General features: G+C 40.7%; 1 protein-coding gene across 4 annotated transcripts in view; it reads left to right on the forward strand.

Annotated features, from left to right (window-relative positions):
- The window catches only part of RYR3 (ryanodine receptor 3), a 553,341-nt gene that overhangs the window by 259,964 nt on the left and 273,677 nt on the right, over positions 1-19,700 (forward strand). For all 4 annotated transcript variants that reach the window (XM_059913701.1, XM_059913702.1, XM_059913703.1 and 1 more), the window contains exons 9-10: positions 103-177; positions 2,426-2,582. In XM_059913701.1, the coding sequence (XP_059769684.1) occupies positions 103-177; positions 2,426-2,582 (232 nt within the window). The remainder of the gene's footprint in view (positions 1-102; positions 178-2,425; positions 2,583-19,700) is intronic.

A 19,700-nucleotide genomic window follows, 5' to 3' on the forward strand; every position in this document is an offset into this window, starting at 1 on the left:
TGACTCTGTGAGGGCTTCGAAATACAGCGGGTTCTGAGCAGCCTCTGCAGGGAGCTGGTCAGCAACCCACACAGAGGAGCTAATCTCCAGCTCTGCTCACAGGAGGATATACTACGAAGCTGGGGGAGCTGGCACGAGAGCCAGATCTCTGTGGAGAGTGGAACCCCTTCGGATAAGGTAATGGAGTGTCAGGGGGGGCATTCTTTTCAAGGATTTTCTCTTCCAGGACAGTCCATTGTCTTAAATGTTTCATTTGTTCCATATCACCTGGCAAACTCTCAGAAGTTCCTTGGCCAAGAGCTAAATTCTGAAATGTCTGTGACTTTGTTTTTAAGGTGCACGCACACGTGCACGCACGCAGTCAGAGACACACACACACACACACACACACACACACACACACACGATTTCCAAGACCTCTGTTTTGACTCTGAAGCCAGCAAGCTCTGCTGCCTTGGACCAAACCCCCAGCTCCTGCTGCCCTTGCAGTGGCTATGTTATAAAAGGCAAGCGCAGACATGTTCACCGAAAGCCATCAAAGCTGTTCGCCCATTTATTTTCTTAAGTAGATTCTCTGGAACCCAGGTAAGTTCTCCTCCTCCCGGTAGCCTTGTTGGCTCCAGTGCAAAGTTAGCTTTAAATGACAGAGTGCTGTAATCGCATGAGGTAGGGAAGACTAAAACATTACTGGAAGTGTAGCGGTGAAGGAAACTGTATTTATCAGAACTTGTCAGAAACGGTTGTACCTGGATGAAGGAATGGGAGGCTGAGACTTTGGATACAGGTCCTTGAGTAAAAACATGGCATCTCTAAACGTCAGACTACTGAAGGGGGTGTCCAGTTAAGCTCTGGACCTTTATTTTGCCTGGAGGGGTCACAAGTTAGGTTAGAGCTAAACTGCTCGGGGTGAGAGGAGGGTCAATGTAGCCATTTTTGGTTTTCCCTCTCTGCCTTTCCCTCTAGCTCTCTGCTCAGTCTCTCCCTGAACACTTGTTCAAAGTAAAATCTCTCTAATGCGGGGGTGGGGGGGACGCTATATGCCCCCCAGGGGGTCCTCAAGATAATCCCCTGGAGATCAGGAGAAAACATTAGAACTTCTCTCACACACACACATGCAGGTACAGTCAAATTTTTTCCTGAGAAGCTCTGGAGGTGGCTGGTTGAAAGAACCTGGTTCTAAGGAGCTTCTGCTTGTTAGCTGGCTTGTGGTATTTATATTCTCTTTCAAGCCTGTTGAAATTCTTATAGTATCATACTCTTTTTTTTCAGGGTATTAGGGCTTGGTTCTTGTTTAATGGACTTTTTAAAAAATCAAAATAAGTATATGTATATGTATATATATATATATATATATATATATATATATATATATATTAGTTCCAGTTATGGTTCTTTGTTTATTTCCCCAGAGTCTTAAATATGAAGAATTTAAGCCTTTTATCAAAGTTATTTGGATTCTTTGGGACTCCAAAGAATTAGATCAAGAGGAGGGTCATTTTAAAAGCTGATACGTGTATTCCTGAAACATTTTGTTCTAACTGAAAAGATAAATTAGATACAGATTATTCGGTGAATAATTCCTACCCTGACACTTAACATGACTTTTGTTGAATGCCAACCTTTTGATGTAGGACCATGGAACTTTGTACCTCTTGATCCCCTTTACTCACTTCTCCCACCTCCCCAACCTGCCTCCTCTCACAACTGCCAGTCTGTTCTCTGTATCTATGAAATTTATGTTATTTTCTTTGTTTGCTCATTTGTTTCACTCACATATGAGTGAAATCATATGGTATTTGTCTTACTCAGTCTGATTTATTTCACTTAGGATAATACCCTCAAGGTCCATCCATGTTGTCGCAAATGGCACAATTTCATTCTTTTTTTATGGCTGAATAGTATTCCATTGTATATGTGTATACGGCACATTTTCTTTATTGATGAACAGTTAGGTTACTTCCATATCTTGGCTATTGTAAATAATGCTGCAGTGAACATAAGGGTGTGTGTCTGTTTTCAAATTAGTGGTGGTAGTAAAATGCTTGAATTGTGATGGCACATTTGGAAATGCTTCACTTTCCCAGAAATAAGTTTCTCTAAAAAGGCAAGCTTCCCTTTTTTTTTTTTTTTTTTTTTGTGGTTTTGGCATCGAGACACTTCAGTGGAGTGAAGGAAAAATTGGAAGCTTGGGACTTCCAGTTACATTAAACCACTGACCTGCCCCCAGGACCATGTTCCTTGTTGGTGATGTTAAGAGAGTTCATTAGAGAACTCCATGCTGAGTTGTAGGCAGGCATGCAATCCTAGAGCAAGCCAGGAGTCGGGGGATGAACCCCAGAAGGCATGTGTGAAAAAGCACAGGATAAATATTGAAAAAGACTTATTTTTGTGTAAATGCAATTTCTTGTCTGTTTCATCTGCCCAGTTGGAGTGGCAGTAACATCAGATGGGGCCAGGCTTTCCGACTTCGGCATCTCACCACAGGCCACTACCTGGCCTTGACAGAGGACCAAGGCCTTATACTGCAGGACCGGGGAAAATCAGACACCAAGTCCACAGCCTTCTCTTTCCGAGCATCAAAGGTGAGGTGCACTTCGACCTTGTTGTCAAAGTGAAAGCTCTGAAACCTCCAGGTAGAACGGTGACTGAAAAAAAAGTAGGCTGGAACAAAATGGAATTGGAAATTAGACCTATGATAAACACTTTGTTCTCTTATCTTTTTTTTTTTTTTTTATAATGACTTTATTCAGAAAGCCAGCAAGCTGAGAAGCTGGTAGACTCGTCCCCCAAAGAACCGTCTTCTCTTATCTTTTGAATTGAGTTCATAGAGGAATGGTTACCTTGGTTGAAGGTTGAAGTCTTAAGAGAGAAAAACTTTAAAGGAAAGTAGAAAACCCTAGAAAACAAAAATGTTCACAGGAAGGGACAGCGTTGCTCAGAGGCTAATGGAAAATATTGTTGTAGTTAAATATGTTCTGAATTGTTTTTAATACTTTTAAGTCATATGCTTCACTCCCATAAAGCAAGGGTAACGTGGAGGCATAAGTTTCAGTGCTACATTTATTTAAATCAGGGAAGTGATTTCTTTCAGAAAGATGCAGAGAAGGTGTAATTCTGGACATGACATCGTCTTGCAGTTATTTCTATTATACAGAGTTACTAGTTCCTTTTCCTGGGTCGTCTGTTCTCTCCAGATGTCTTAGCTCTGGCCTGTCCATCCCCAGCCGTCTTTAAGAGTGGATTCTGTGGTCACCATGTTAACCCCAGACATGTAGCTTTGCCACTTGGTGTGTGGAAAGACAGATATTTTTTTAAACCTCTATCTTTAATGGTCAGCCAGGTTTTGACTCCGCGTAACTCAGAGCTGGATCTAGTTGGATGGTCGGAATTGCACACTGAGCTAACTTCTGACAGACAGTTCGGTGCTCTGTTACTTTATGATTGTTCTGGAAGGATCAGCCAAGCATGAGAAGGGCTCTGCCCAACATGCGCATAGTTATCAGGGAGCCTGCACCTCCTAAGAGGACAGGTCAGCGTCTCCGTTGGGAGCTTCCTCTCTAGCTTCATTCTTCTTTGCTCTTTTCCAGAAATAGATCTTGATTTGTGTTCTCAACACGATTTCAGTAAAGGCTTATTGATGATTCCGTTCATGTAGGACTCGGTGTCAAGCTGACAGCTGCATTCCTGCGGGACATCTCTGCTTCATAATGAATCAGAGAGGCCGGTCTTTCAGCACTGTCTTCCTTGAAACAGGGAGTCACGCTCCTTTTTTCCCTCCTTGTATGGTCCTGAAGTATTTTTAGGCAGAGAATCTCTGGCACAGAGATTTTTCTCCCCTAGTTGCCCTGTATCAGAGTCAGGCTTTTCCTACACCCATGGTTCAAACCTTAAGAAATGAGAGCTTCCTGCCATAAATTCCCTCAAGCATCTCCTTATGTCTGCTTCTCTTCCAATGGCACATTAGCTCCTTGACTTCATTCTGGTTTTCGGAGCTCATCTCCTTCATGTTACCCTCGCTTTTGTTTTTTTTAAGATCCTCAACACAAGAAGGATTTTAAATTCAAGTTTAGGACCATGGAGTAAAACATTCTGGCCTCCAGGAAGTGCGTTAGGACATTGCAGCTGGCTAAAAGAAGCAGCGAAACAAAGCAACAGAAAAGTCCTAAGAGCAGAGATGGGCAAGATCCCATTCTTCCCTACGAGACAACCTGGACATGAAGTGTGGGGGGAGAGCAGGTGTGGGAGGGTCGGGAGGGGTGGAAAATAAGAAGTGACTCATCATAGCTGGTGACCATGTAAATACCTTTCTAAGAATGCCAGCTTGGCTTGTCCCTTATTTGAGCGCTCTACCCCAGTCTCAGCCCTGGGACAAACCCTGACACTGAGGTCTTTACCACTGCAGAAAGAGCCTTCTCTTGTGACAGCAGAAGAATCAGGTGGCCTTCCAGGCAGCTGGCAGGATCCTGTTCCAAAGGGACTCTTCCATTCCGTTCCTTTCTTGGCTTAGCCTCGTGGAGCGTGGCTCAGCCCTGTGCTGTGGCCTCTGCAGGAAGCCAAAAAAGCTCAGAGTATCACGGACAGTCCTCGTAACATTCCTTCTACTCGGCACCACTTCCAGCCTGTGAGCACATTTTACCGTCCAAAAGCTCATTCCTTATCTCCGCAAGTCCCCCCGTTTCCGTGCACAGGGAGGCCAGCAGCTGATGGCTGAAAGGCATCATGGTTCCAGGGGGCTGCCAGCGTAGCAGAGCTGGATGAGAAGTCACCCATGAGTCACATTATCCTGTGCACTTGGCAATGTGGTTGCATTTCATTGGCGTCACAATGTTGGAGGTTTAAATAACTCTCGGTGCAGCAGTGTTCAGTCCAGCTACCTTCCTTTTAACTTGAAAGGAACTGAAATTAAAGTGACCTAGTCTCCATGTCAGGCCAAGATAAGGCTGCGTCCCCCAGGAGATCGGAGCTTCCTTGGGACATTGTGTGGACAGGGCATTGGGCATCTTAACTGTGAAGCTGCACAGGAAGGAAGGACATGTGGGAACATGAAGTTCTGCCGTCCACGATCCAAAGAGCTCCTGGGGAAGAACTCTAGAGATGCCTTGATTTCTCTGGGCCTCCAGACTCCTCCTTAGTAAATGTACTTTTACCTTACTTGGTGCAGGCTCTCTTCCTTAAATACACTCTCCACTGTGCTTCCCCTCACTGGGGAATAGTGTTCCCCAGCAGAGAGATTTGTGGCTCTGTTTTTCAACAGTGGGAAGGCTCTGAGTTGCCTTGCCAGTTCTCGCCTGTACCAGGTGTTAGGTGATGGAGCAGACAGCAGACAGGGGTCTGAAATAGCGTGTCAGGATCTGGGTGGTGGCACAGGGGTTGGGGGGACTCAGTGGGAAGGTTGAGAGGGGGAGATAGTGTGTCCTTTGTGCTTCAGTGAATGGGGTTGAGTGGGGCTATTCGTCTGATCTTCTCTGTATGGTGGAGAATCTGGAGAACAGGAGAAGAGACTCCCGGAAGGAACACTGTTTAGGCTCCTATGTTCTGGGAGGACGCTGGGCTCTGAGTCACCGGCAGTGATGGGCTTCCCGCCGCCCCATGTTTCCTGTCAGGCTGCATGAGCCCGTGACAGCTATGACTGCACGACCCGGGGCCCTAGGACAGCTGCAGGTGTGTGTTCATATCCTCAGCAAACTGTCCTTACGAGGAAGATGGCAGGTGCCCCTGTGAATCTTGTACCTGCACGACAGGATGGGGGGCGTGACTGAGCCTTACTGAGTGGGGGGATCAAGGCCGAGCATCGGCTGCAGTCATTGGCCTGGCCTGGCTCAGGTGGAATCAAACTGTGGTCTCTGAGCAAACTATGTGAATGAGCAGAATGGGATCTCGGTCAGAGCTTGCATTCGTCTCCTTCAGCAGAGGATCCAAATCAAACTGGAGGCCTGGGAGGTATATGAGGGCTCTGAATCACAGCATCGCACCTATTCCCTTAATCTGGAAGGGGTAGCGTGTAAGATAGAAAATGGCTTCCAAGTCACCTAGATCTGGCCTTGACTCCCATCTACCCTCTGTGGAACCTTGAACACAATTCTTAATCTAGTTGCAGCTCGTTTGAAGTCTGTCATAAAAGATGCTTTAAGGGCCGACCCCTGCCTGCCCTTCCATGGTATCTCTGGCCACCAGCTCACTCTTGCCTTGAGCTCTAGCATACTAAATACGTATCGTCTTTGAACATGTTATCTTTTCTCATTGCTAAACCTGTACCCTTTTAACCCTCCACGTACCGTCATCAGCGAACTCCTCCTCATCCTTCAGACAAATGTCAAGTGCCCCTCACAGGAAGAAGGCCCTTCCACTTCCCTCCAGCAGGGCCCTGTTCACGATTCTGTTACAGTCACCACTCACTCGACAGGGAGCTCCTGGATGACAAGGAGCACACATGCCCCCAGCCTTTTCTGTACCTCTGCACCCCACACACTGTGTAGCATGTAGTAAGTCTGAACATTGCTCACTGAAGGGATACGTAAATGTGGTCCTAGGCTAATACAGAGTGAAATCCATTCCATTTTAACCTCCATCCTCTTCATAGATTTTCTCATCATTGTGTAATCATTTTCGATCATAACACAACCCCTGTAAACACTTAAGGAGAGAGATTCATTAATTTGAACATCGAAGTCAAATTTCTGTGAACTTGATTTCACATCATTTTCCCATGGTCTTGACATTGCAAGGCCATTCTCCAAGGATTGTCGGGTAATGCGATTTAATATTTACTCTGGCACAGCAAGACTGTCTATCTAGATGTCATGTCTCCACGTCAGTTTATAACACTCAGTTCCTTTCAGGGAAGGGTGAATTAATAATGTTAAAGCAAGCCTTATTATATGAAGCCATTTATTTTATGGCTACCTTTAATGACTTTACCATAAGTTTTGAATGATTGAGATAGTCTCAAATTTTGCCTCCTTTGTTACATAAAGGCAGAGAGCTATCGCTGTTCTCAACTGGAGGAAATTTTTCCTCAGTGTATAAAAACATTCAGTTCAATTCAGTCAACATTTATCAAGTGTCTGCTATATGTTAAGATCTGTGTTCTTGGCCAAACGTGGCTTCCCCTTTAAAAACTGCCCACTGCTCTCTCTGCTATGAGTGGAAAGCATCCCTGTAGACCAGATCCTCTTGAGCTTTTTTTTTTTTAACATCTTTATTGGAGTATAATTGCTTTACAGTGGTGTGTTAGTTTCTGCTTTATAACAAAGTGAATCAGTTATACATATACATATGTTCCCATATCTCTTCCCTCTTGCATCTCCCTCCCTCCCGCCCTCCCCACCCCACACCTCTAGGTGGTCACAAAGCACCGAGCTGATCTCCCTGTGCTATGCGGCTGCTTCCCACTAGCTAACTATTTTACATTTGGTAGTGTATATATGTCCATGCCACTCTCTCACCCTGTCACATCTCACCCCTCCGCCTCCCCAAATCCTCAAGTCCATTCTCTAGTAGGTCTGTGTCTTTATTCCCGTCTTGCCACTAGATTCTTCATGACCTTTTTTTTTTCCTCCTTAGATTCCATATATATGTGTTAGCAAACTGTATTTGTTTTTCTCTTTCTGACTTACTTCACTCTGTATGACAGACTCTAACTCCATCCACCTCACTACAAATAACTCCATTTCGTTTCTTTTTATGGCCGAGTAATATTCCATTGTATATATGTGCCACATCTTCTTTATCCATTCATCCGATGATGGACACTTAGGTTGCTTCCATGTCCTGGCTATTGTAGATAGAGCTGCAATGAACATTTTGGTACATGACTCTTTTTGAATTATGGTTTTCTCAGGGTATATGCCCAGTAGTGGGATTGCTGGGTCGTATGGTAGTTCTATTTTTAGTTTTTTGAGGAACCTCCATACTGTTCTCCATAGTGGCTGTACGCAGATGACATGATACTATACATAGAGAATCCTAAAGACGCTACCAGAAAACTACTAGAGCTAATCAATGAATTTGGTAAAGTAGCAGAATACAAAATTAATGCACAGAAATCTCTTGCATCCCTATACACTAATGATGAAAAATCTGAAAGTGAAATTAAGAAAACACTCCCGTTTACCATTGCAACAAAAAGAATAAAATATCTAGGAATAAACCTACCTAAGGAGACAAAAGACCTGTATGCAGAAAATTATAAGACACTGATGAAAGAAATTAAAGATGATACAAATAGATGGAGAGATATACCATGTTCTTGGATTGGAAGAATCAACATTGTGGAAATGACTCTACTACCCAAAGCAATCTACAGATTCAGTGCAATCCCTATCGAACTACCTCTTGAGCTTTTTAACCTCAGCGGCTCCGCCCGAAACAAGAGGGCAGCGGGTCTCACAGCATCCCTCTGTGAAATCGCAAGCGCTGAAGTAGTGCTGTTTGTGCCTGTCCCCTTGCTTGCTCTGTCCATTTCCTCACCAAGTTCTCAGCTGGGGAAGAGAGGGTATGGAGGAAAGGAGGGAAGGGGAAAGAAGAAAACATGGACCTTGAGATTCAATCATCCCAAGACAGCACCACCTCCTGCAGTTTCATTTTAAATGGAACCTACAAAGCATTTTTAAAATTTAACTCGACAATTTCCCAAGACTTGATTGTTCAAAGTGGACCAGATAGAGAGGCAGTCAAGGAGAACCCTGGGCTTTGAAGTGGAGGAAACCTGGGTTTGAATCCTGGCTCTGCCATATGCTGTTCAGTCTTCCTGTCTCTTTTTGTAAAACACGAGAGTGAAGAAGTATGTCCTGAAGGATTGTTACGAGGATTAAATGAGACCAGGAAGATGACCTAAGAGAGTGTTTCCTTATGCATGAAATGGCAGGAGTGCTGCCTACCTGAAGGTGATCGTGTAGGGAGGGGGATTGATGAGAAAGACGGAGGAAAGAGCCCAGCACAGTGACTTCTGCTCACGAAATGCACCTTCCCTAACGAGCCAGACAGGCCTGCTCCCCTAGCGTGCTGGAAATGGCAGAGGATCTGTCATTGGCTTCCCACCCAGCAGAGGCTCTGCAGCCAGCCCTGGGGCTAGCCAGGCTCCTTGCAGTATCCTGCAGCGTGCAATTTTTTTAAGGCCATTCTAAGACCTCCCATTCGAGATCAGAAATTCAGAAGGGGACTATATTGGTGGAGAAGTGAACCTAAAGGTGATTTCTCAAGGTTTCTCCTGAGACTTTTAGGAAGGAATGGTCTCACCAGCACTTTGTTGATGGCTGACCGCAGCATCCATGAATGGGGCCCATCTTCCCATATCTCCTTTTCCTCTGAATCTTTTTTGATTGTTTCCTGTCTGTTGGAAAGGTACTTTTTTGTCCTCTGTGAATGTAGGTGGCTTCAATATGTCAAATGCAGCAGACTTCACTCTAATAATAAACACGAATTAGGACCTGCTCTGTGCCAGGTATCGTGCTAGATTTCTAATACCATAGCTAAAACTCGTCCATCTCTATGCCTTTGTTTCTTTTCAATCCATCATTCACATTGCTGCTGGAACAATTGTTCTAAGATGCAACCCTTGTGTTAGCCCCACTTAAAATTCTCAACAGTTTCCCATTACCTATGCTAGCTTTTTCCAAGAGGTGTTCCAAACAATAATTCTATGAAAAAACCATTTTTTTTTAAAACCATTTTTTTTAAGTAAAATGCTACGTTAAACAGAGTTGAATAGGTTGTTTTGTTTTTTTTTTGCTATTCTCATAAGAGTCCATTTTATACTATTCTAATGTTCCCTTTGACTCCTGGAAGAAGATACAGTACTGTCCAAAGTCCTCTTTTCCCACAGAAAGTCTGTGAACAGTGTGAGTTTGAGAAACATGCACCTATAGCATTAAGTCAGAGTCCTGTTGTTCAGGTCCTTTTCTGGACTTCACCACCCCCTTGCCACACTATACCCATCTTACTAGAATGTCGACCCCTTCCGTATTCCCCGTCTCTCCTCTTTCTCCTAGCCAAGCTCACATAAAGTGGCAACTGGTATAAAATCATCCCGAACTCCCCAGGCAGAGTGAGTTGTTCTCTCTTCCAAATTCCAGTTGCACCTTGAATATAAACCATATCACCTTGTTGTTGTTAGTGGTTTGTATGTATGACTCCTGAAGTTTATACTTTAGAACCCAGAGCCATTTTTTCACAAAATGATAACATATATTTTCCACTTCTTCTTTATAACAGCATTCAAACACATAAACATTAATACAATCAATACTTTACTGATAGTTACCATTCAAGAAATTATGTTCAAATGACAAATGGGCTTTGGAATTCCACTTGTCTTTGGATTCTCTTCCATTGCTTACTAGCTACAGGGCTTTGAGCAAATTACTCCAACTCTGCAAGCCTCAGTTTTATCATCTATAAAGTAGGAGAAATAAAAACAGCAGGACCATTGAAAGGTTTAGATAAAATATTTTTAAAGTGTCATGTTTAATACACATCACTGTGTAGGTCTTTGGTAAATTCACATGTTGGTGTTGTCATTGTAAAGCACTTGGCAAAATACTTCACTCAAAGTAGGCACTAAACGAATACTAGCTCCAGTTCCCTTTCGTGTCCTTCTAGAAATTTTAAATCGATCTGGAGAGCAGCAGCTTATCATCTAAACTAAATACATATTTATGTGACAATTATGATGTGGTCACAACCATTTCCTTATAAACTCTCAGTGGAGACAAGGGGTAATGATTATTATTACCCTTCAACACATTATTAGGCCAAGTAACCTGTTCCTTCTTAGAATCCACTCATGATGTAACGTAGGGGAGGTTGATGCAGATAAACAGATAAAAATGATGCCCACAGACCAAAAAACAAAAACAAATTATTTGCAACCTAGGCAGAGCATTGTGCGAAATGTAAAGACAAACAAATCTCAGTCTTGCCCTTGGAGACAGGGGACACAGGAAGTGTACCAGCAAAGGATTCATATTGCAGAAGACGGTAAAGAGCCTTGAGAGAGGGGAAGGGAGGTGCCATGAGATCAGGGAAAATGCACAGGTGGATCTGCAAAAGGTTTGATGGATAAGATGAAAAGATACAGAGATGAAGTAGGGTCATTCCAAGCAGGAAGTGTAATGTCAGTAAAGGCCCTGAGGGAGGGAACACTTGATATGACACAGAAACATAGTCCAGTTTGGTTAAAGCATGTGGTATACAAGAACTTTAGAAGTGAGAATTGTGTTCTGTGGGAATTGGGGAGTTATTGAAAGGGAGTGACTGAAATAGCCCTGTCGTATAGGAAGGTTCCATTTCTAGCAGTAAGTACATCTGGGGCCATGTTCAAGTGAAGACAGAGAGGGGAGTATTAGTTCATGGCTTAAGTCAGAAGGAGCTCACCCACCTGTGGTCAGCCAAATCCAGCTTCTCTATCTCGGGATGCTCTCACTTCTTTTTTTTTTTTTTTTTTTAAGATTTTTAGAAATTTCATGTAATGTCTAAAACATTTATATTAACATATTTCCATACAAATAACCCAAAGAAAGTTTAGTATTAGTTGTTTTTTTGTTTGTTTGTTTTTTTATACTGCAGGTTCTTATTAGTCTTCAATTTTATACACATCAGTGTATACATGTCAATCCCAATCACCCAATTCAGCACACCACCATCCCCACCCCACCATGGTTTTCCCCCCTTGGTGTCCATATGTCCATTCTCTACATCTGTGTCTCAACTTCTACCCTGCAAACTGGCTCATCTGTACCATTTTTCTAGGTTCCACATACATGCATTAATATACGATATTTGTTTTTCTCTTTCTGACTTACTTCACTCTGTATGACAGTCTTTAGATCCATCCACGTCTCAACAAATGACTCAATTTCGTTCCTTTTTATGGCTGAGTAATATTTCATTGTATATATGTACCACAACTTCTTTATCCATTCATCTGTCAATGAGCATTTAGGTTGCTTCCATGACTTGGCTATTGTAAATAGTGCTGCAATGAACATTGGGGTGCATGTGTCTTTTTGAATTATGGTTTTCTCTGGGTATATGCCCAGTAGTGGGATTGCTGGATCATACGGTAATTCTATTTTTAGTTTTTTAAGGAACCTCCATACTGTTCTCCATAGTGGCTGTATCAATTTACATCCCCACCAACAGTGCAAGAGGGTTCCCTTTTCTCCACACCCTCTCCAGCATTTGTTGTTTGTAGATTTTCTGATGATGCCCGTTCTAACTGGTGTGAGGTGATACCTCATTGTAGTTTTGATTTGCATTTCTCTAATAATTAGAGATGTTGAGCAGCTTTTCATGTGCTTCTTGGCCAACTGTATGTCTTCTTTGGAGAAATGTCTATTTAGGTCTTCTGCCCATTTTTGGATTGGGTTGTTTGTTTCTTTAATATTGAGCTGCATGAATGCTCTCACTTCTTTAAGCTGTGTCATCGTTGTTTAGTAGAGTTGGCTTTGTGTCGGTTTGTCTGTCTGTTTTAGATTTTGTTGTTATTGCTTCTGTCTTTCTTTTGAATTACAAGCAGCCCCTGTATTGCCAGCCATAGAACTTTGGGAGTTGATACCATTTTTTCAAAGCAAAGACACCATCGTCTGTAAACAATAATGATCCATTTATTTCAGAGACTCTAAAAAAACAAATCCTAGTATTTATTTTATTTTGGCAAAGTCATATTTAAATCAATGAAAAGTGATAAAACAAGTGAAATGACCATAGTCACTGATCATTGGGGAATATGTGCTATTTTAACTATGAGCTCTTGGTAATCAGTGTAATTATTCATATTTAACAGCCGTAGTGTGTAATATTTTTATTTTGCTGCATTGCCTATGGTTAGAGAGCAAGCTAGAGATGAAAACTTTGGTGTATTTTAAATCCATCTACTGGCTTGAGTGTCTATAGAACTCTGGATATTTTTGAAATGAAAATCAAATAGCCATTGTTTTATAGAATAAATGCATTTTTGACCACTTGCCTACTAAGAATTCTAAAATATCAAATTCTATTTTCCCACTGACTTTTGTTATAAAATCAGAAATATGTTCCTTTGGAAATGTTCATTTTGAGAAATAAGTCATATTTAACAATCTAGCCAGTGTTTCAACATACATTTAAAATAAGAATGTTCTTGCAATATATTAACGTTGCTCAAAATGATCCTTAAATATGTGCAAAATACCTAATTTTGCTTTTATGAAGATTTGAAGGAAAGAAATAGGAGCTGAAATGAAAAAAATATATATATATTTGAAGGAAAAAAATTACTCAGCTATATATATTTGTTCCTTCAATATATGTTTGTTAAGTAATTGATAATTCTCTGTATTAGGAATCCAAAATTAATTGTCATCTGGCCCATGCCCTTCATTCTCTTATAACCTGGCAAAAGGAAAGTATCATTAAAATAAGCCCGTTTACGTTGTGATGTGCTAAGTACTCAATAGAGGGATGAGACTGTGCTGGGGAAATACAGCAGGAGAGACTTAACTCTGCCTTCACAGAGAAGGTGGCACCTGAGCAGGGTATTAAAGGGTGAGTAGGAGTTTGGGACCATGGGAAGAGCACAGTCTCTGGAGTTGGACTTCCTGGTCTAAATCTTGGCTCTTTCACTACTTCTTAAATGACCTTGGACAAATTACTTGTTTCTCTGTACCTTCATTTTCTCCTCTGTAAAACTGGGATAATATTTGTAGCTACATCAGAGGCCATTATGAAGAGTTAGTGTATGTAAGGAACTTAGAGCACTGCCTTACACATGGGAAGAGCTTAGTGCATATGCTCCTGCTGTTCCATCATTAAGAATAAGAGTAAAGTTGGCACAGCAGAGGGAACAGTGTGCTACATTTTTATTCTGTAAAAATGCAAAATGCCACCTAGCTAATGGCTTTTACAAATGAGCAGTTTAACACAAGATGTAGAGAAGAAATGGAAATAGGGTAGAACCATACAGAGGCCCTGATTGACGAGGAGGGGACAGAGTTACCAGTCCACTTCCTGAGTCACTCTGTGACAGGCACCTCAGGTTATCACCAAGTGGACACCTGGTGCACAAGCAACTCCTTTTTCCATACTAGACGGTAGGTTTTGTGAAACAGTGGCAATTGAAGAATGAAACCCATTGACTGTAACACACAACTGAGGAGGCCATAAAAAACTAATACAACAATTACTGCATTGGACTAGCCCCCGACCTGCTCCAAGAGTCTGTTTCCTCTGCTGATTTCTCTGAAAGATACTTATATGATTTTTTTTTTAGTTATTTCTGAGATATACATTTTAAAGTAATAACTAAAATTATGACTTATAACATTATACCAGAACATATAAGATTTTTAGAAATTTCATCTAATGTCTGAAACATTTATATTAACATATTTCCTTACAATTAACCCAAAGAAAGTTTAGTATTAGTTTTTTTTTGTTTGTTTACACTGCAGGTTCTTATTAGTCATCAATTTTATACACATCAGTGTATACATGTCAATCCCAATCGCCCAATTTAGCACACCGTCATCCCCACCCCACCATAGTTTTCCCCCCTTGGTGTCCATACGTTTGTTCTCTACATCTCTGTTTCAACTTCTGCCCTGCAGACTGGTTCATCTGTACCATTTTTCTAGGTTCCACATACATGCATTAATATACGATATTTGTTTTTCTCTTTCTGACTTACTTCACTCTGTATGACAGTCTTTAGATCCATCCACGTCTCAACAAATGACTCAATTTCGTTCCTTTTTATGGCTGAGTAATATTTCATTGTATATATGTACCACAACTTCTTTATCCATTCATCTGTCAATGAGCATTTAGGTTGCTTCCATGACTTGGCTATTGTAAATAGTGCTGCAATGAACATTGGGGTGCATGTGTCTTTTTGAATTATGGTTTTCTCTGGGTATATGCCCAGTAGTGGGATTGCTGGATCATACGGTAATTCTATTTTTAGTTTTTTAAGGAACCTCCATACTGTTCTCCATAGTGGCTGTATCAATTTACATCCCCACCAACAGTGCAAGAGGGTTCCATTTTCTCCACACCCTCTCCAGCATTTGTTGTTTGTAGATTTTCTGATGATGCCCGTTCTAACTGGTGTGAGGTGATACCTCATTGTAGTTTTGATTTGCATTTCTCTAATAATTAGAGATGTTGAGCAGCTTTTCATGTGCTTCTTGGCCAACTGTATGTTTTCTTTGGAGAAATGTCTATTTAGGTCTTCTGCCCATTTTTGGATTGGGTTGTTTGTTTCTTTAATATTGAGCTGCATGAGCTGTTTATATATTTTGGAGATTAATCCTTTGTCTGTTAATTCGTTTGCAAATATTTTCACCCATTCTGAGGGTTGTCTTTTCGTCTTGTTTATGGTTTCCTTTGATGTGCAAAAGCTTTGAAGTTTCATTTGGTGCCATTTGTTTATTTTTGTTTTTATTTCCATTACTCTAGGAGGTGAATCAAAAAAGATCTTGCTGTGATTTATGTCAAAGAGTGTTCTTCCTATGTTTTCCTCTAAGAGTTTTATACTGTCTGGTCTTACATTTAGGTCTCGAATCCATTTTGAGTTTATTTTTGTGTATGGTGTTAGGGAGTGTTCTAATTTCATTCTTTTACATGTAGCTGTCCAGTTTTCCCAGCACCATTTATTGAGGAGACCGTCTTTTCTCCATTGTATATCTTTGCCTCCTTTGTCATAGATTAGTTGACCATAGGTGCGTGGGTTTATCTCTGGGCTTTCTATCTTGTTCCATTGATCTATGTTTCTGTTTTTGTGCCAGTACCATATTGTCTTGATTACTGTAGCTTTGTAGTATAGTCTGAAGTCAGGGAGTCTGATTCCTCCAGCTCCATTTTTTTCCCTCAAGATTGCTTTGGCTATTTGGGGTCTTTTGTGTCTCCATACAAATTTTAAGATGATTTGTTCTAGCTCCGTAAAAAATGCCATTGGTAATTTGATAGGGATTGCATTGAATCTGTAGATTGCTTTGGGTAGTATACTCATTTTCACAATGTTGATTCTTCCAATCCAAGAACATGGTATATCTATCCATCTATTTGTATCATCCTTAATTTGTTTCATCAGTGTCTTATAGCTTTCTGCATACAGATCTTTTGTCTCCCTAGGTAGGTTTATTCCTAGGTATTTTATTCTTTTTGTTGCAATGGTAAATGGGAGTGTTTCCATAATTTCTCTTTCAGATTTTTCATCATTAGTGTATAGGAATGCAAGAGATTTCTGTGCATTAATTTTGTATCCTGCAACTTTACCAAATTCATTGATTAGCTCTAGTAGTTTTCTGGTGGCATTTTTAGGATTCTCTATGTATAGTATCATGTCATCTGCAAACAGTGACAGTTTTGCTTCTTCTTTTCCAATTTGTGTTCCTTTTATTTCTTTTTCTTCTCTGATTGCCATGGCTAGGACTTCCAAAACTATGTTGAATAATAGTGGTGAGAGTGGATATCCTTGTCTTGTTCCTGATCTTAGAGGAAATGCTTTCAGTTTTTCACCATTGAGAATGATGTTTGCTGTGGGTTTGTCATATATGGCCTTTGTTATATGTTGAGGTAGGTTCCCTCTATGCCCACTTTCTGGAGAGTTTTTATCATAAATGGGTGTTGAATTTTGTCAAAAGCTTTTTCTGCATCTATTGAGATGATCATATGGTTTCTCTTCTTCAATTTGTTAATATGGTGTATCACATTGATTGATTTCCGTATACTGAAGAATCCTTGCATCCCTGGGATAAATCCCACTTGATCGTGGTGTATGATCCTTTTAATGTGTTGTTGGATTCTGTTTGCTAGTATTTTGTTGAGGATTTTTGCATCTATATTCATCAGTGATATTGGTCTGTAATTTTCTTTTTTTGTAGTATCTTTGTCTGGTTTTGGTATCAGGGTGATGGTGGCCTGATAGAATGAGTTTGGGAGTGTTCCTTCCTCTGCAATTTTTTGGAAGGGTTTGAGAAGGATGGGTGTTAGCTCTTCTCTAAATGTTTGATAGAATTCACCTGTGAAGCCATCTGGTCCTGGACTTTTGTTTGTTGGAAGATTTTTAATCACAGTTTCAATTTCATTACTTGTGATTGGTCTGTTCATATTTTCTGTTTCTTCCTGGTTCAGTCTTGGAAGGTTATACCTTTCTAAGAATTTGTCCATTTCTTCCAGGTTGTCCATTTTATTGGCATAGAGTTGCTTGTAGTAGTCTCTTAGGAAACTTTGTATTTCTGTGGTGTCTGTTGTAACTTGTCCTTTTTCATTTCTAATTTTTTTGATTTGAGTCCTCTCCCTCTTTTTCTTGATGAGTCTGGCTAATGGTTTATCAATTTTGTTTATCTTCTCGAAGAACCAGCTTTTAGTTTTATTGATCTTTGCTATTGTTTTCTTTGTTTCTATTTCATTTATTTCTGCTCTTATCTTTATGATTTCTTTCCTTCTGCTAACTTTGGGTTTTGTTTGTTCTTCTTTCTCTAGTTCCTTTAGGTGTAAGGTTCGATTGTTTACTTGAGATTTTTCTTGTTTCTTGAGGTAGGCTTATATAGCTATAAAGTTCCCGCTTAGAACTGCTTTTGCTGCATCCAATAGCTTTTGGATTGTCGTGTTTTCATTGTCATTTGTCTCTAGGTATTTTTTGATTTCCTCTTTGATTTCTTCAGTGATCTCTTGGTTGTTTACTAACGTATTGTTTAGCCTCCATGTGTTTGTGTTTTTTACATTTTTTTCCCTGTAATTCATTTCTAATCTCATAGTGTTGTGGTCAGAAAAGATGCTTGATATGATTTCAATTTTCTTAAATTTACTGAGGCTTGATTTGTGACCCAAGATGTGATCTATCCTGGAGAATGTTCCGTGTGCACTTGAGAAGAAAGTGTAATCTGCTGTTTTTGGATGGAATGTCCTATAAATATCAATCAAATCTATCTGGTCTACTGTGTCATTTAACGCTTGTGTTTCCTTATTAATTTTCTGTTTGGATGATCTGTCCATTGGTGTAAGTGAGGTGTTAAAGTCCCCCACTATTATTGTGTTACTGTCGATTTCCTCTTTTATAGCTGTTAGCAGTTGCCTTATGTATTGAGGTGCTCCTATGTTGGGTGCATATATATTTATAATTGTTATATCTTCTTCTTGGATTGATCCCTTGATCATTATGTAGTGTCCTTCCTTGTCTCTTGTAACATTCTTTATTTTAAAGTCTATTTTATCTGATATGAGTATAGGTACTCCAGCTATCTTTTGATTTCCATTTGCATGGAATATCTTTTTCCATTCCCTCACTTTTCGTCTGTATGTGTCCCTAGGTCTGAAGTGGGTCTCTTGTAGACAGCATATATATGGGTCTTGTTTTTGTATACATTCAGCAAGCCTCTGTCTTTTGGTTGGAGCATTTAATCCATTCATGTTTAAGGTAGTTATCGAAATATATGTTCCTATGACCATTTTCTTAATTGTTTTGGGTTTGTTTTTGTAGATCCTTTTCTTCTCTTGTGTTTCCCACTTAGAGAAGTTCCTTTAGCATTTGTTTTAGAGCTGGTTTGGTGGTGCTGGATTATCTTAGCTCTTGCTTGTCTGTAAAGCTTTTGATTTCTCCATCGAATCTGAATGAGATCGTTGCCGGGTAGAGTAATCTCGGTTGTAGGTTCTTCCCTTTCATCACTTTAAGTATATCATGCCACTCCCTTCTGGGTTGTAGAGTTTCTGCTGAGAAATCAGCTGTTAACCTTCTGGGAGTTCCCTTGTATGTTATTTGTCATTTTTCCCTTGCTGCTTTCAATAATTTTTCTTTATCTTTAATTTTTGCCCATTTGATTACTATGTGTCTCAGCGTGTTTCTCCTTGGGTTTATCCTGTATGGGACTCGCTGCGCTTCCTGGACTTGGGTGGCTATTTCCTTTCCCATGTTAGGGAAGTTTTTACTGTAATCTCTTCAAATATTTTCTCTGGTCCTTCCTCTCTCTCTTCTCCTTCTGGGACCCCTATAATGCGAATGTTGTTGCATTTAATGTTGTCCCAGAAGTCTCTTAGGCTGTCTTCATTTCTTTTCATTCTTTTTTCTTTATTCTGTTCTGCAGCAGTGAATTCCACCATTCTGTCTTTTTTTTTTTTTAAATAAATTTATTTATTTATTTATTTATTTATTTTTGGCTGTGTTGGGTCTTCGTTTCTGTGTGAGGGCTTTCTCCAGTTGCGGCGAGTGAGGGCCACTCTTCATTGCGGTGCGCGGGTCTCTCACTGTCGCGGCCTCTCTTGTTACAGAGCACAGGCTCCAGATGCGCAGGCTCAGTAGTTGTGCCTCATGGGCTTAGTTGCTCCGTGGCATGTGAGGTCTTCCCAGACCTGGGCTCGAACCCGTGTCCCCTGCTTTGGCAGGCAGATTCTTAACCACTGCGCCACCAGGGAAACCCCCACCATTCAGTCTTCCAGGTCACTTATCCGTTCTTCTGCCTCAGTTATTCTGCTATTGATTCCTTCTAGTGTAGTTTTCATTTCAGTTATTGCATTGTTCATTTCTGTTTGTTTTTTCTTTAATTCTTCTAGGTCTTTGTTAAACATTTCTTGCATCTTCTCGATCTTTGCCTCCTTTCTTTTTCTGAGGTCCTGGATCATCTTCACTATCATTATTCTGAATTCTTTTTCTGGGAGGTTGCCTATCTCCACTTCATTTAGTTGTTTTTCTGCTGTTTTATCTTGTTCCTTCATCTGGTATATAG

The sequence above is a fragment of the Balaenoptera ricei genome, chromosome 2, assembly GCF_028023285.1.
Source record: "Balaenoptera ricei isolate mBalRic1 chromosome 2, mBalRic1.hap2, whole genome shotgun sequence".
NCBI lineage: Eukaryota > Metazoa > Chordata > Mammalia > Artiodactyla > Balaenopteridae > Balaenoptera > Balaenoptera ricei.